Raw genomic sequence first — 14938 nt, 5'->3', positions numbered from 1 at the left:
CTCCCGAAGGCCTTCCGAAAGTCCAGAGAGACTACATCCACTGCTACCCCTGCGTCCAAGGATTTGGTGACCTGGTCATAGAAGGCCACCAGGTTGGTCTGACAGGACCTGCCTCTAATTTAAATCCAACTCATTTAAAACCCCCAAAACTCCTGCACATGTACAGTGTGATGATTCACAGATTCATAGAAGTAAGGTCGGAAGGAACCTTGTAGATCTTCAAGTCCGACCCCTTGCCCTGGGCAGGAGAGAAAACTGGGCTCAAATGACCCCAGCCAGGTAGACGTCTAGCCTCTTCTTAAAGACCCCCAGGGTAGGAGCCATCACCACTTTCCTTGGAAGTTGGTTCCAGATCCTAGCTGCCCTGACTGTAAAGTAGTGCCTTTGGATGTCTAGTCTAAACCTACTCTCTAACAACTTGTGTCCGTTATTCCTTGTTACCCCGGGGGGCACTAGGGGTAACAAGGTCTCTCCCAAACCTTGCTGGTTCTCCCTAGTGAGCTTATAGACAGCCACCAGGTCCCCCCTCAGCCTTCTCTTGCCAAGGCTGAACAGGTTAAGGTCCCATAGCCTCTCTTCGTAGGGTATGCCCTGCTGTCCCCAGATCATGCAGGTGGCCCTCCTCTGGACCCTCTCAGTGCTGTCCACATCCCTCTTGTGGGGTGCCCAGAACTAAACACAGTACTCCAGCTGTGGCCTGACCAGTGTCACATAGAGGGGGAGGATCACCTCCTTGGCCCTGCTTGAGATGCATCTGTGGATGCACGACAAGGTCCAGTTAGCCCTACTGACCGTGACCTTGCATTGTTGGCCCACATAATGACTCCAAGATCTCTTTTTGCCACTGTGCTCTTGAGAACAGAGTTTCCCAGCTTATAAGTGTGCTGCTGGTTCCTACTGCCCACATGCAGCACCCTGCACTTGTCAGTATTGAAACCCATCCTATTTTTGTTAGCCCACCCCTGTAACCTGTCCAGGTCCTGCTGTAATCTGTCCTTCCCTACTAGCATGCCCACCTCACCCCAAATCTTGGTATCATCAGCAAATTTAAACAGGCTGCTTTTCACCCCATCATCCAAGTCACTAATAAAGAAATTGAACTGTGCAGGCCAAGGACCAAGCCCTGGGGGACTCCACTGCCCACTTCCGTCCAGGTCGAAAAACACCCATCCACCACTACTCTCTGAGGACGACCTTTCAGCCTGTGTAGGCATCAATGCCACAGTCACCTAGTTTTTTAATGAGAATGGGGTGGGAGGCAGTGTCAAAGGCCTTGCTGAAGTCCAGAAAGACTATATCCACCACGACACCTGCGTCCTGCTTTTGTGACCTGATCGTAGAAGGCAATCAGGTTGGTCTGACATGACCTGCCCCTAATGAAACCATGCTGGTTGCCCTTGAGCATCATCCCTGCTGCTGGACCATCACGGATGTGCTCCTTGATAGTCTTCTCAAAGAGTTTCCCCAGGATTGAAGTAAGACTAATGGGCCTATAGTTCCCCGGATCCTCCCTCTTCCCTTTTTTAAAGATGGAGACCATGTTGGCTTTGCTTCCAGTCATCTGGCACCTGGCCAGAGCACCATGAGTGCTTGTAAAGCCATGCCAGGTGATGCTATTAAGCCACACAAAGTGACATTTTCATCATGTGTACATGGTAATGGTGTCATGTGTATAAGCGCTCAAAAAGGCTAACGTACTCAATACCTTTTTTACCTCAGTCTTCACAAGCAAGGTCAGGTCCCAGACTATTGCTCCTGGCAGCACAGTTTGGGGAGGAAGTAAGCAGCCAACTGTGGCAAGAGGACAGATTAGGGACTATTTATAAAAGCTGGATGCGTACAAGTCCATGGGGCCAGATGTGACACACCCAAGGATGCTGAAGGAGTTGGCTGATGTGTTTGCAGAGCCATTGGCCATTATCTTTGAAAATTCATGGTGATTGGGAGAAGTCTCGGATGACTGAAAAAGGGCAACTATCATGCCTATCTTTAAGAAAGGGAAGAAGAAGGATCTCGGGAACTACAGACTAATCAACTTCAGCTCAGTCCGTAGAAAAATCACGGAACAGGTGCTCACATAATTCATTTCTAAGCACTTGGAGGAGAAGAAGGTGATTGGGAACAGTCAGCCTGGATTCACCAAGGGTAAGTCATGCCTGACCAATCTGATCAACTTCTATGATGGGATGACTGGCTTAGTGGATGTGGGGACAGCAGTGGAGGTGATAAACTTTGACTTTAGCAAGGCTTTTGATACTGTCTCCCACAACATTCTTGCAAAGAAGCTAAGGAAGCATGGGCTGGATGAATGGACTGTAAAGTTGATAGAAAGCTGGTTGAATCGTCAGGCTCAAAGGGTAGGAATCAATGGTTCCCTGTCTAGTTTGCAGCCAATATCGTGTGGAGTGCCTCAGGGGCCAGTTTTGTTCACTATCTTCATCAATGACCTGGAAGATGGGATAGAGTACACCCTCAGTGAGTTTGCAGATGACACCAAGCTTGGGAGACTAGTATATATCCTGGAGAGTAGGGCTAGGATTCAGAGAGACCTCAGATTGGAGGATTGGACCAAAAGAAATCTGATGGGGTTCAATAAGGACAAGAGCAAAGTCCTGCATTTAGGATGGAACAATCCCATGCACCGGGACAGGCTGGGAGCTGACTGGCTGGGCAGCAGCTCTGCAAAAAGACCTGGGGGCTACAGCGGTCAATAAGCTGAATATGAGCTAACAATGTGATTTTGTTGCAAAGAAGGCTAACGGCATATTGGGCTGCACTGGTAGGATTATTGCCAGCAGATCAAGGGAAGTGATTATTCACCTCTGTTTGGCACTTGTGAGACCACATCTGGAGTACTGTGCCCAGTTTTGCCCCCTCCTCCCCCCACCCCAGAAAGGATGTGGACAAATTGGAGAGAGTCCAGCGGAGGGCAACAAAAATGGTTCAGGGGCTGGGGCACATGACTTCTGAGGAGAGGCTGAGGGAACTGGGTTTATTTAGTTTGGAGAAGAGAAGACTGAAAGGCTGTTATTAAATCCCCTCTAACCCCCTGGTGACAGATGACAGAACAAGGAGCAATGGGCTCAAGCTGCAGCAAGGGAAGTTTAGGTTAGATATTAGGAAAAACTTTCTGACTAGGAGAGTAGTAAAGCACTGGAACAGGTTATCCAGAGAGGCTGTGGACTCTCTATCTTTGGAGGTTTTCAAAACTTGGCTAGACAAAGCTTTGGTTTGGATGATCTAGTTTGAGCTGCTTTTGCTTTGAGCAGGGAGTTGGACTAGATGACATCCTGAGGTCCCTTTTAACCCTAATTTTCTATGATTTTGTGATTCTGAGTGGGAAGGAGGATGCTTATCTGATGTGATGGTCCTATGTAGTCTATGTTGGAGATCAGAGAGGAAGCGTGGTTCAGTGTTGAGTGCATTAGATAAGGGTCAGGGAGTCTTACTTTTAATGGCTGTCTGTAACAGAATCCCAGTGTCACTTAGGGCTAGATTTTTAATGGTTGATAGGTGCTGCAATAAATACCTCTAAAAATGTGACAGTAAGTCACTCTGGTTGCTTACAGATGTTAAAAAAAATGGGGTGCTTTACTGGAAGAAGCAGCACATTACTCGGACCTAGCTCTGCAATCAATCGCCATTAGATAAAAGCACCAAAAAAGGCCCACTAAAGCACCCAATTTATACAGACAACAGGCGAGCTGGATCCAATGAAAACCACTGCCCTAATCCCAGTGGAATGAGGAAGCGCTTTCTTCTCCCTTGTGGGGTTAGGGCTGTGGTTTTCCTCCAGACAACTCAGGGTCTGCACACTTTATCTAAGGGCTCTGCAAAAGATGACTGTGGTCAATGTTCCCTCTAAGGAGTAGCGGTCCGTGAGCGTCCTGCTTTGCCCGTGAGCGCACCTCTTTGGTCTGTGAGTGTGCTGCTTCAGTGGGGTGTGGGACACCTACCGAAGGTCAGCTCCTCACTCTTCACCCGGGGCAGGCACCCTGGGGGGCGCTGGGGCTGGGGCTAGAGGCCTGGGGGGCCTGGCATGGGCTCCACCAGGTCCAGGACACTGCTTTGCTCCTCTGCTTCGCCTCAGAGAGGGAGGAGGCACATGGCATCAGGGCTGGGGAGTGGAGCACTTCCCCGGAGCCGGTGGAGCCTCACTCGGGGCAGGTAGCGGCTCCTCCTGGAGGTGAGGCAAGGCAGGGATGGAGGCTGGGGCTGGCGCAAGCTCTGCCGGCTCCGGGGAACTGCTCCACTCTCCAGCCTCCTCACTCCCCGAGGCGAAGCGGGGGAGCAGAGCAGTTCCCTGGAGCCGGCGGAGCCTGCGCCAGGCTCCCGCCCCCACCTCTGCCTCGCCTCGGGGAGGAGCTTACCTTCTGTAAATGTGCCACGCCACAGCCTAGCTCCTATCCCGGCGGGTGCACAACCTAAAAAAGTTTGTGCGCGGCCAGACATTTACTTGTGCATGGCCGCACACACGCACACCTTAGAGAAAACCTTGACTGTGATCAATCAAAAGCACATGAATACCCACACTTACAATTCAAAGGGGTCCACACCTCCATTCAAAATTTCCAAAGGGGTCTGCACTTCCATTCAAAATTTCCAAAGGGGTCTGCACTTCCATTCAAAATTGTTTAGTGGTCCGCAAATGAAAAAAGGTTGAAAACCGCTAGATTAGGGCATTAAGGATTATGAGGCACTCATGTACTGTGGCACTGTAGACGGGCCTCTGAAGAGGGATGAAATAATAAAAACTGTCAAAGCTTAGGGCAGGCCAGCAACATGGAAGAGACTGTGCCCGCGGCAAGGTGACCCACTGAGCTGCATGTTAAAGATCTTATTTACAAGACTGTGTGTATTTTCCTTTCAAAAAAATAGTTGCTTGTGATGACATGGGTTCCACTGAGCAGGGTGCCCCAAACCAGTGGTTCTCAACTTTTTCTCTCCCATAACTCAGCTAGAAACCACGCCCCCCCATACAGGGTCCTGGCTGAAATCTTTGCAATGATCTCTGAATTTTTCCATGCTGCCAGTGCCCTGACTTTGGCAAACCCACACTAGCCCACACTTAGGCATGTCGCCTTCCCAGCCGGTGTCCTATGCCTACAAAGGACTTGCAACTGTGCAGGTCCCCTTCTTCTCCAGAACTGAGAAGGCAATTCACAAAGCAGCTTGCCCTGTTGTTCTGCTTTGAAATGTTACAGTCAAATACCAGTGCAAAGTTCTCTGGCCATAGAGAGAGACAGGTAGGCAGCCATGTTAGGCTGAAGTCAGGGTAGATTTGCACCTTATAGACTAACTCTAATTTAGTTAGCCTATAAGGTGTAAATCTACCCTGCCACCTTTTATGCCACAGCCTGGAGCTGATCCCAGGAATACAGGAACAGGGAACTGAAAGGGGCGTCCTGGCCCATTGGGTCTGGTCCCCTGTGGTTGTAGGCAACAAAAGAGCCTTCAAATTGCCCATTCCAGTCCCTCTCACGCATTACAGCCACCAAACACCCTCAGAGGGGGAAATACCCCTACCCACAGGGGAGACAGTGGCACTGCCAACGCTCTCCCACTGCAACAGCAGAGAAATTATTAGGCGAGTACATGCTCAGGTGTTCCTAGGAAAGTGCAATGCCAATCCCCATGGTCTGCACCAATCTAGCCTAAAGAAAAACTGCCCTGTTTCCACATCTGCCCATCAATGTTTCTCTCACTATATGAGTGAGACCCACCCAAGCTCCAGCCAACGTTCAGAGGGCAAAAGAAACCCCTCAAAAGAGCACCAGCAGCAGCCTCCAAATTCCTCCTCTTGCTGCTGAGAGGTGAACAACACAGCTGCAGCTCAGCCTGCTCTTGGTAGGTGCTTATGTGCTCACCCCAGGATCCCGAGCAGGGATCAGCTGGACACATGCAAGGGGGTAGGGAAAACTCCTTGTCCCTAATATTCCCCCTATGTGGTCTCCCAGGGTCAGGTGTAACCACCCTTTCCTGATCCTTAGCTTTTGGCCCTGCTTACACCCGGAAGTCCTTGCTTCTAAATTAAGGCGTGCCAGTGCCCTGCTGTGCTAGAGGAAAATAAGGCCTTTCCAGCCTTCACATGGTCTCTGGAGATGGTCTCAGCTCAGGGCTGCAAAGGAAGGGAGAAGAGCAGGGCTGTGCATGCAGGCTAGGAGCCCCTTGCTCTCCACAGGTCGGCACAGTGGGTTGGGCACAACAGGTAAGGGTTTAGGGGTGTGAGTACATTGTGCCCAATAAAGAGCTGTAGAAGAAAACTGTCCAGCCCAGGGCACCAGGGTGTGTTTCCCGGTTGTGTTTCTGAATCACAGTATGCAGCTTGCTCTCCCTGTCCCCTACGGGCTGCAACACAAGCAGCAGCAAAGAGCAGTAAAATCTTCCCTGGGCTGAAGATCTACTGTCATCATTGCTGTCCCCACCCCTGGGGCCGGGGCAAGGCACCATCTCGGCTGCCTGAATAGAAGGAGGACGACCCGGCCATTCTGCAGGCCCATGTAGGCAGACCTCCCTCGGTGGGCACCACCAAACCGTGCCCTTAGCATTGCCCCTTAGGGTCTTTCTGTTTCTTTTTTGAATTTAATGTTGTGTTTTTTGGAGAAGGCGGAGGAGTACTGTCATTGTGGGACAGTCACAGCCCTTCTAGAGGACAAAGAGATGCAGGCTTGGAAGGTACACTGGGAGAAGGTAGGGGGATCTCCCCTGGGAGTGAGGCAGGGGAGTGGGTGGACAAGAAATGGAAGAAATAGGAAGTTTCTAATACCCGGATGTAAGTGATGGTTGGAAGGCATGGTTGGGATTAGCTGGAGGGTTTTCTGGTATGGGGCTTCAGGCCCAGAAGTGGTAGTTAAGGGATGGGGAGCTGGACATCTCACATTTTGGAGACATGGTCTGGGGAATCTACTGTTTCCTGCCTGTAGGATGTCTGTCTGTTCATTGTAAGCTGCTCTGATGTTTTTGAATATGGTGGGATATAAATACAAGAGCCTTCAGGCCTGTTCTCCACAGGGGACCTATATCCCCAACCGGGGAAGCTGCTGAAGCTGCACACCTTTATGAATCAGGCCACGGCTTTTGGTCAGAATGGGCAGGCCTGTATGGTTCAAAGCTGCACCAAGCTGAGGTGCCCCTTGCCAACTAGCTCTGAACCAGAACCAGCAAAGCTGGGTCAGGGTGGCACTGCCATAGACTATACGGCCCCCTCCTCTGCACAGAAGAGGTCTTCAAATGCATACAGGTAATGTGGCTGCAAAGAAAGCAGGTGCTATTTTTACAGAGCAGGCAAAAGCCTGGCCTCATTAAATTCAATAGAAATGTTGCTATTAACTTGAGTGGTGCTAGGATTAAATGTAAATGGGTACCAGCCATTATACCTGTGCCAGAGGATGGTGGTGTGATAGACCCTGGGCTGTCATCTTCTGGCTCTGACACGGTCACCACTGGAACCACTTCATGGCTTGGTTTCAGACCTGTTTCTTGCTTATGGATAGTTGTCTCCTTGCTAACCGGTTCTCCTGTGCTCTCCGTCTCGGTGAGTGTGATCTTGACCGGCGATGTGATCAGCGAGGCACTCTGACAGTCACCAAACATTTCCTCTTCCAGTAAGTTCTGTCCTTTGGTCACTTTGGTCTCCTCAAAAGCAGTTTTCGGAGAGGTGGAACCGTGTTTCAGCTTGGCCGACGCTTCAGGAGACCTATCAAGAAAGCCTGCGCTCTTGTCTTCTGGGCTCATCTCGCATTTTTCCTGGTATTTGACCTCTTCTGGTCTGCTTATGTCAATGTATTTATAAGCTTCTACTTTCATGGGATCCGCTAAAGTTTTGTTGACATCAGTGGATTCTGCGGGAGTCAACTCTATTCCTGAATCAGAGCTAAACAAGCCGTGGGACTCAAACCCAGTCACCTCTTGAATGGCGTGCCCCAGCATGCTAAACCCTTCTGTGCTGTCTGAACAGATGACGTGGCTATTCTCTGGCTGCAAAATCCCTGTGAAGTAGGAAGAATCCCGCGGAGTCGTATAATGGACATCTGAAATCAGAGTAGTATAGAAGGATGCATCGCCTCCGTTCGGGGCTTTTGTAGACGTGTAATCAAAGAAGTGGGAAGACGCAGGGTCACCTAAAACAAAACACAGGAACAGCACACAGTGAAAAAGCGAACGGGGCCTTCAGTTATTCTGTCAGTAAAGGCACACTCGCCCCAGGGATCAGTGGCTTTTAGGAAGATAAATCTGCAATCAGATTAATTTGGAGAAAAAGATGAAAGAGTTCCTGGCACGATGTACACACAGGTGAAAGGACACACAGAACACTATGCACGTGTAGCCTACTTTGAGTGTCATTTTGCCACGGTCAAACACACCCACAGTCACCGCACCTCCATTCATGGCAACTGAACTTGGAACCTGTGACAGCAAGGGCCAGATCTTATTCCCCTTATGGGATGCCTGAGTGTGATCCTATTCCACCTGACTTGGGTCTCTGAAAAACAGATAACAAATTTAATTTTGTAACACACCATTGTCTTAGCCTTAAGATTAGGTGACAAAAAACATCAAGGAGAAGCAGGACCCACCCACCATTTGTGTTAACTGTTCTCAAGCATGGTGGAATAGGATCACACTTAGGCACCCGAGTCCACCTTGGTGGCTAGCAGGTGGAGCAGGATCTGGGCCTAACAAGCCCAAACTGTGTCACTGGAGTGAAAGTAGCTGCGGCACTGCTTTGACATGCAGAAGCCATGTGGTTTAGTGGGCAACGTATTGGCTTCAGCCTCAAATGGAGGGCATTATTCTTGGCTCTGCCACTGAGCTGATAGATGTCCTTAGACAAGTCACTCCACATCTCTGTGCCTGTTTCCACTCCCATTGTTTGTCTGTCTTGTCTGCTTAGAGTCCAAGGGCTCATCTTTGAAAATATTTAGGCAGCTAAAAATGCAAGCAGGGACCCCGTGAGATGCCCAGAGGCACGGAGTGAAGCAGGTACCTGCGCTCTACTGAAGCCGGTTTGGGGAGCAGGCAGAGGTTAGGTGCTGAGCTTGCTCTGGCTCTTCTGCAGATCCTATTAGGCACCCATAGGATCTGACCTGATGTGATCTTTAGATCCCTTAAATTCTCCTGATAATTAGGCCCCAGGCTCATAACTCCCTACCCGTTTCCTTTTTGAATGGTCTTGTTCTTCCACATCAGGGGCCTCAACCCCCAGCCTGTGGGCCAGATCCAGCCTGGGATGCCATGTCATCTGGATCCTGGGGCTCCCCAGGGGTCCAGAAATTTGGCAGCAGGAGAGCGGTGCCACCACTTTTGTGCTGCCAAGTTTCCAGACCCATGGGGATCCCTGGGCCCTGCATGCTGGGCTGGGTGCCCAATCCCAGCGTACAGGGCTGGGCAGAGGCGATGCCAGGCCCCACAGCCCAATCCTGGGGTGGGGGACCAGAAGGGGGTGGCACCAGGCCCCTGGAGCCCAATCCCAGTGCATGGAGGTGGTGCCAGGCCCCCGGGGCCCAATCCTGGTACATGGGGGCAGGAGGGGGATGGTGATGGCCTCCTAGCATATAGGGGTGGGAGAGGGTGGCACCAGGCCACCGGGGCCCAGTTCTGGCATACAGAGGCAAGAAAGTGGTAGCACCGGGCCTCCAGGCCCCAATCCCAGTATGTGGGGCAGGGAGGTGGTGGCACTGGACCCCGGGCCCGATTCTGGCACACAGAGCTCGATCCAGCCCATGGACCAGCATTCCTCTTGTTTGGGTCATACCTTTGGTCACCTGTCTTTGTTCCTACCTCACAGCCAGCTCTGTTCCTTTAAGAGACTGCTTTTGTTCACCTGGAGTTAAACACAAGCCATTCTTTTCCTGTTATTTAGTTCAGCCTGTCTCGCTCTTTCCCAGACACTTCTGCTTTTTTGCGCCCCAAAGCTTGTCCAACATTCCTCTCAACTATGCAGCTTGTCCAATAAAAGATATCACAAAAAAACAACAACCCTTGTCTCATATTTTTGTCTCCCTTGGCACCATTTGTCTCAGCTGGGACTGCAAGGTGCTAATTGTATCACAAATAAATGGTAAGAGTAAAAATACCTGCAAAAAGCAGCGCTCTCAGATACTAAACAAGCGCATCATATGAGCACAGCTTGGGGGACTGCAGCAGTAGCACAAGTGGAGGCGGGCAAGTAGGACATCTGTCCCAGGTGCCAACTTAGAGGAGGCACAAGATGGGCGGTCAGTGCGACCACTGGCTCAGCCCTGGGCACAAATGCTGCTTGCTACTTCTCTCCTTGTTCGCATTTCCCACAGTCCAGTCTACTCTCTGCTACTGACCTTCTTTGTGGCCCTTGCCAAGTTGCTTAAATTCTTTCTTTCCACAAGTGACTTCTATTTATAGCTGTCTCGACTTTCCAGTTCCCAGCTTTCAAAATCAGGGGCCTTGTTTCCAAACATGCCAGGCCTTCAGGGCCACAAGTGAAGCCTGTGCGAGCTGTAGGGTCCAGACTAGTTCAGACTGATCAGCTTCTGATGGAAAGAGGTTCAGATGCGCTTGGGCCTCATCTAAGCATCAAACTATGTGGCCAAATTCTTAAAAGAAGATAAACAGTGGTATAACCAACAACGGAGGCACCCCAGCCAAAGGTCATGCCTGAACTTTCTCTGCCTTCTATAAAATAGGATAACTAGAACATAGTGTAGATAGACTCATTCATTTAATTCTGTCTCCAGGTGCTACTGGTAACTAGGAAGGTTTCTATCATGCCCTAAAGGTCTGGACAGATTTGTTACTATTTTAAGGATTTAAATTCACTATTAAAAAGAGGTCACGGCAATGGAATGATGAAGCCACAAGTTTGAACCTTCCCTAGAAAATCAAAAGTTGCTAAACTACAACCAGATTGCAGGTGAACGCTCTTCAAGGAGAAACAAGTGCTGTAAATAGCAGGTAAACTGTGCAGGGGGAGGCATAAATACCTCTGTATTCAGAGGTGTACTTGGTAGCCGTACACCCCTGAAACATGGAAGATGCCGAATTTTAGCCAATTTTGGATTTTAAACTTCACTGCAGAACAACAAGGACGTTTTTTTACCTCCCTGCCTGCCATCTGGCACCGCCAGGGAGGGAATTCTACCTGATCAACACATCAAAGCTCTACTCAACACAGCTCACAAAGACACTCTCATGGACCCAGAGGGACAGCCTTCCATCTTCATCTCCCTCTGTGCAAAAATGAAGTTTATTTCCTACTTATGGGGACTTTTTACCATCTTGTACCATCTACACTTTTCCCAGAGCCTGATAAAGGGACTTTGATCCTGAAAGCTTGCAGAAAAGGACAATTTTCTTGCCATTTTCCAGTTGGCCTAATAAAAGGTATCATTTTGGAACCAAGGGTTCTAGTTTTTTGTAAGTCTGTATTCAGAAAGCTAATTCCTGCTTGGAAAATAAAATTAGCAACAAGTATTCTACATGTCAGGACTCAGCTACAGAGTGAGAGATTCTCCCTCGAGTTTAAATGAGATGTAACCATAAAGATAAAGTAGTCTGAATTCCTGGCTCTTCAAACCTATTACATTTCACCCACTTGCCCCTCTACCAAGTTCAAGAATTTGTGTTTAGCTAAAGCATGGCTCCCAAAAAGGTGCCTAGTCTAGGCCTGAGGACATCATCCCACAGTCTTCTGCACGTGCCAGCCAGTGACATTAATGGGAGTCCTGCGCCTGGCCAGAATACAGGTTTCTCCTTGGTCTGTGGAAATTACCAATTTCTGCTTAGTCTGTGGAAATAGTGTAAGGCACATTACAACTGACAATTTGATCTGCCATACAGGCAAGCTTAACAAACAAATGGGGGCCAGGCTACATGGACGCTGATCTCAGAGTCAACAGCAGTTAGGGGACAGCCTGTCCCTAGCAGTAGACAACACCTGGGCTTCCTATGGACTTGCAATATGATTTGGGACATGCTGCAGCCTCTCCATGTCCTAAGTTTGCATGCTTGCTAGATCGGGCTAGCAACATTTTCTTTGCCAGGTACCACATCAACGTAGGTCATTACGTCTTTTTATTACTGCTATAAACCAAGAATAATTTCACTGAGTTCATTGGCGTTACTCTGGATTTACCCCAGTGTATGAGATCACCCATATTTATTGGTATATGACATAAGTATACAAGTAAACACACCCTTCTCCCCAAAACCCAGCCCTCCAAAACTGAGGTGCATGTCTTAAGCAAGGGCTGATTTTTCCTTGCTGGAACACAGGCAAGCATGGAGACAGTGCTGCAAGAGGGCTGCTGCTTTTCCAGCCTCAGGGAGGGGGAGAGGGGGCAAAATTCACCCTGCAGGGGCAGAACTACAGTGTTAACCCTCTCATAGCCAAATCTCTGCAGTTAGGATCCCCTGCAGTCATCATTTAATCATGACTGGGAAAAGCACTACTTTCTTCATTTTGCCTTTCCAATAGAAGAGGCAGAACATCTGGAAAATATGCCCACTAACACTAGGTAGATTCATGGTGCACTGTGCACTCCATCCAGCCCTGGATGCTAGGGGAAAGCAAATCAAGTTGTATGTCATCATCCTCAGGCTGCTTTTTCTCTCAGCTTCAGAGGTGCTCTGTGTGGCAGAAAGCCACCTTGGTTTCTCCCCAAAAATCTCTGCCCTGTGACACTGTGATTTAAATCTCTGTGCTGTGACCATTCAATTAGGATGGGCCCAGCACACAGGGGACCACACCCTCAGCCTGTCTCTTTAGGGAACTGGAGCTGGCTGCATTCCTGAGGGAGGGGGAAACCTGCTCCCTCTGCTTACGTGACTTGCATCACTTACCTGGGTAAGGGGTTTCTACCTGGGGAGCTGGAATCTGCCCGGTAACAGGTGATGCATTTCAGATTGGTTGGCTGACAGCCAACTGGGGCTGACCTCCGCTGGCCCAGGTGAATGAGGTCACAGGGGCTATATAAGTTAGGACGGGGAAGGAGGCGGTCTCTCCTCTCCGGCCATGAGGTGACGCAGCAGCCAGGCAGGGGACACAGAGAAGCCTTAACATCTGAAACTGGCTCTCTCCCCCCAAACTCACGAGCTAGGAACCGCCTGCCTCCAAAGGGAAACTTCACCTGCCTTTGGAAGATGCTTGTGAGTAAGCTACTCAATCTGATTAGATATTTAGCTGGAAGTATCACAGATGCGTAATCAAAAGGCTACCACAGCCAGACTGTTTGCTCTTTAGGATTTCTAGATATTGCTCTATCCTGTACCCTAGTTTACCCTACCCCCTGTAATCAATAAAGTTCTCCTTTTTGACTGGTGTGGGAGACTTATTGAGGGGTGGGTCTAAATTATGCCTAAGAGACCCCTTAGGTCTGTGGACTAAGGGAGACTATACCTTTTTGCCCCCGGACTTGGGGAAGTACCCCAAGTGCCTGTATTGGGTCAAGTACCCGTGGGACTTTAGGCCTGTGTTACCCCAAGGACACAGGGCCGCGAGACAGTCCCTTCTTGGGGTGGTGGCGGCACGTTACCCCCAGACTAGCGAGTGTGCTCCGGGAGAGGGGTTGGCCGGACATAAGGCGCCCCTAGGGAGGCATTCGGAGCCTGGAAGGTGGTCGGGCGCAGGGAGGTGGGTGGCTCAATGCAGGAGCACCCCCTACTGGCCCGCCTCACGTGGTGGAAACAGCGGAGGGATACGAATACCCAGCTGTGTTCCTGAGGTGGGATCCCTGCACCCACCACACTCTGTACAGCACCCAACACCTGGCTCTAAGGAGCTAACCTGACAGTGGTGGATCAAGGAACTAGTCCAGCCCGACCTGCTCAGCCTCAGCCTTGCTCCTGATGCACTTCCCACATGGGGAACTCCACCCTCCATGAGCATCTTTCATGAACCTAATAAGCACTTTATGGCTTTCTTGCCAAAGTGGAGATGGGGACCTAAGAGTGGTGTCACACCTTCAACTCAACCCTTACAAAGTGCAGTTAAAACTCAAGCAGAAACATGTTCAAGCCATTTAGCACGTGTTAAGTACTGTCAAAGCATGGCAAAGTTGTTCCCTTTCAGGTCCAGGTCATCTCCTCAACACGTCCTGACTTTAATAGGTCACTACATTCCCATGACCTGCAACTGTCACAAGTGAACATGTGACAAGACCCTGACCCTATTACCACACTGTGCTCAGATGCCTGAGCCCTTCTGCAAGGGGCCAGTGTTGTACTGGTTGGAAGAGAGCCGTAGTAGAGCTAGTCGGAAATGCTTTGGCTTTTATTCCACATACAATTCCATTGAAAAACCAAAAATGAATGCAGATGAAGCCGCACCAAAACCAGTAGCATAAGGGTGGGTGAACGAGAAGGGCATGAGCCATGGGTGTTGCCTAAGGAGGCACTGGAGTGGAAGTAGGGGGACACCTTGCCCTCCCATCCTCTACCCCCCATAACGCCCTGCAACATCCCTGAAGCAGCTCCAGCTCCAGCAGCCGCTGTGCATGCTGCTGAAGAAGTCAGTATTTAAACACACACTCCACACCCATGTTTCTGATAAAAAAAAGAGGTGACGTTTTTCCCAGAAGCAGCCAACCTCTGGTCAGTGCTCCTGCACTATGTACTGCCACTGTGCAAGGCAAACTATGGGTAGGCATGCCTCTGCTCAAAGCTGAATAAAAACCCCAGAAGCCAACAAGCAAACAAATGAGGGAGTTTGCCCCAACTTTGCAGCTTTCTAGTGAGAAAGCAAAACTATTTAACTGAATAGGAGGGGTCATCACTAAGGAGGACTATTCAGCAGTTGCTCGGGGATGTAGGGGGATGGTTAGGAAGGCCAAGGCAGAGATGGAACAGGGGCTGGCTTCCCGGATTAAGGACAACAAGAAGTCCTTTTTTAAGTACATAGGGAGAAGAAAGAAGGCCCCAGGAAATGTGGGGCCCTTGCAGGACAAGACGGGGAATCTGGTTGTCA

General features: G+C 49.9%; 1 protein-coding gene across 2 annotated transcripts in view; it reads right to left on the bottom strand.

Moving 5' to 3' along the window:
• The window catches only part of RTN1 (reticulon 1), a 349959-nt gene that overhangs the window by 137303 nt on the left and 197718 nt on the right, over nucleotides 1-14938 (bottom strand). For both annotated transcript variants that reach the window (XM_019518389.1, XM_019518388.1), the window contains exon 3: nucleotides 7377-8120. In XM_019518389.1, coding sequence (XP_019373934.1) covers nucleotides 7377-8120 — 744 coding nt within the window. The remainder of the gene's footprint in view (nucleotides 1-7376; nucleotides 8121-14938) is intronic.

Source organism: Gavialis gangeticus, unplaced genomic scaffold, assembly GCF_001723915.1.
Source record: "Gavialis gangeticus isolate Ggan-Ray unplaced genomic scaffold, GavGan_comp1, whole genome shotgun sequence".
Taxonomy (NCBI): domain Eukaryota; kingdom Metazoa; phylum Chordata; order Crocodylia; family Gavialidae; genus Gavialis; species Gavialis gangeticus.
The sequence above is the reverse complement of the archived record's forward strand: the minus strand, read 5'-3'. Positions and strand labels throughout refer to the sequence as shown.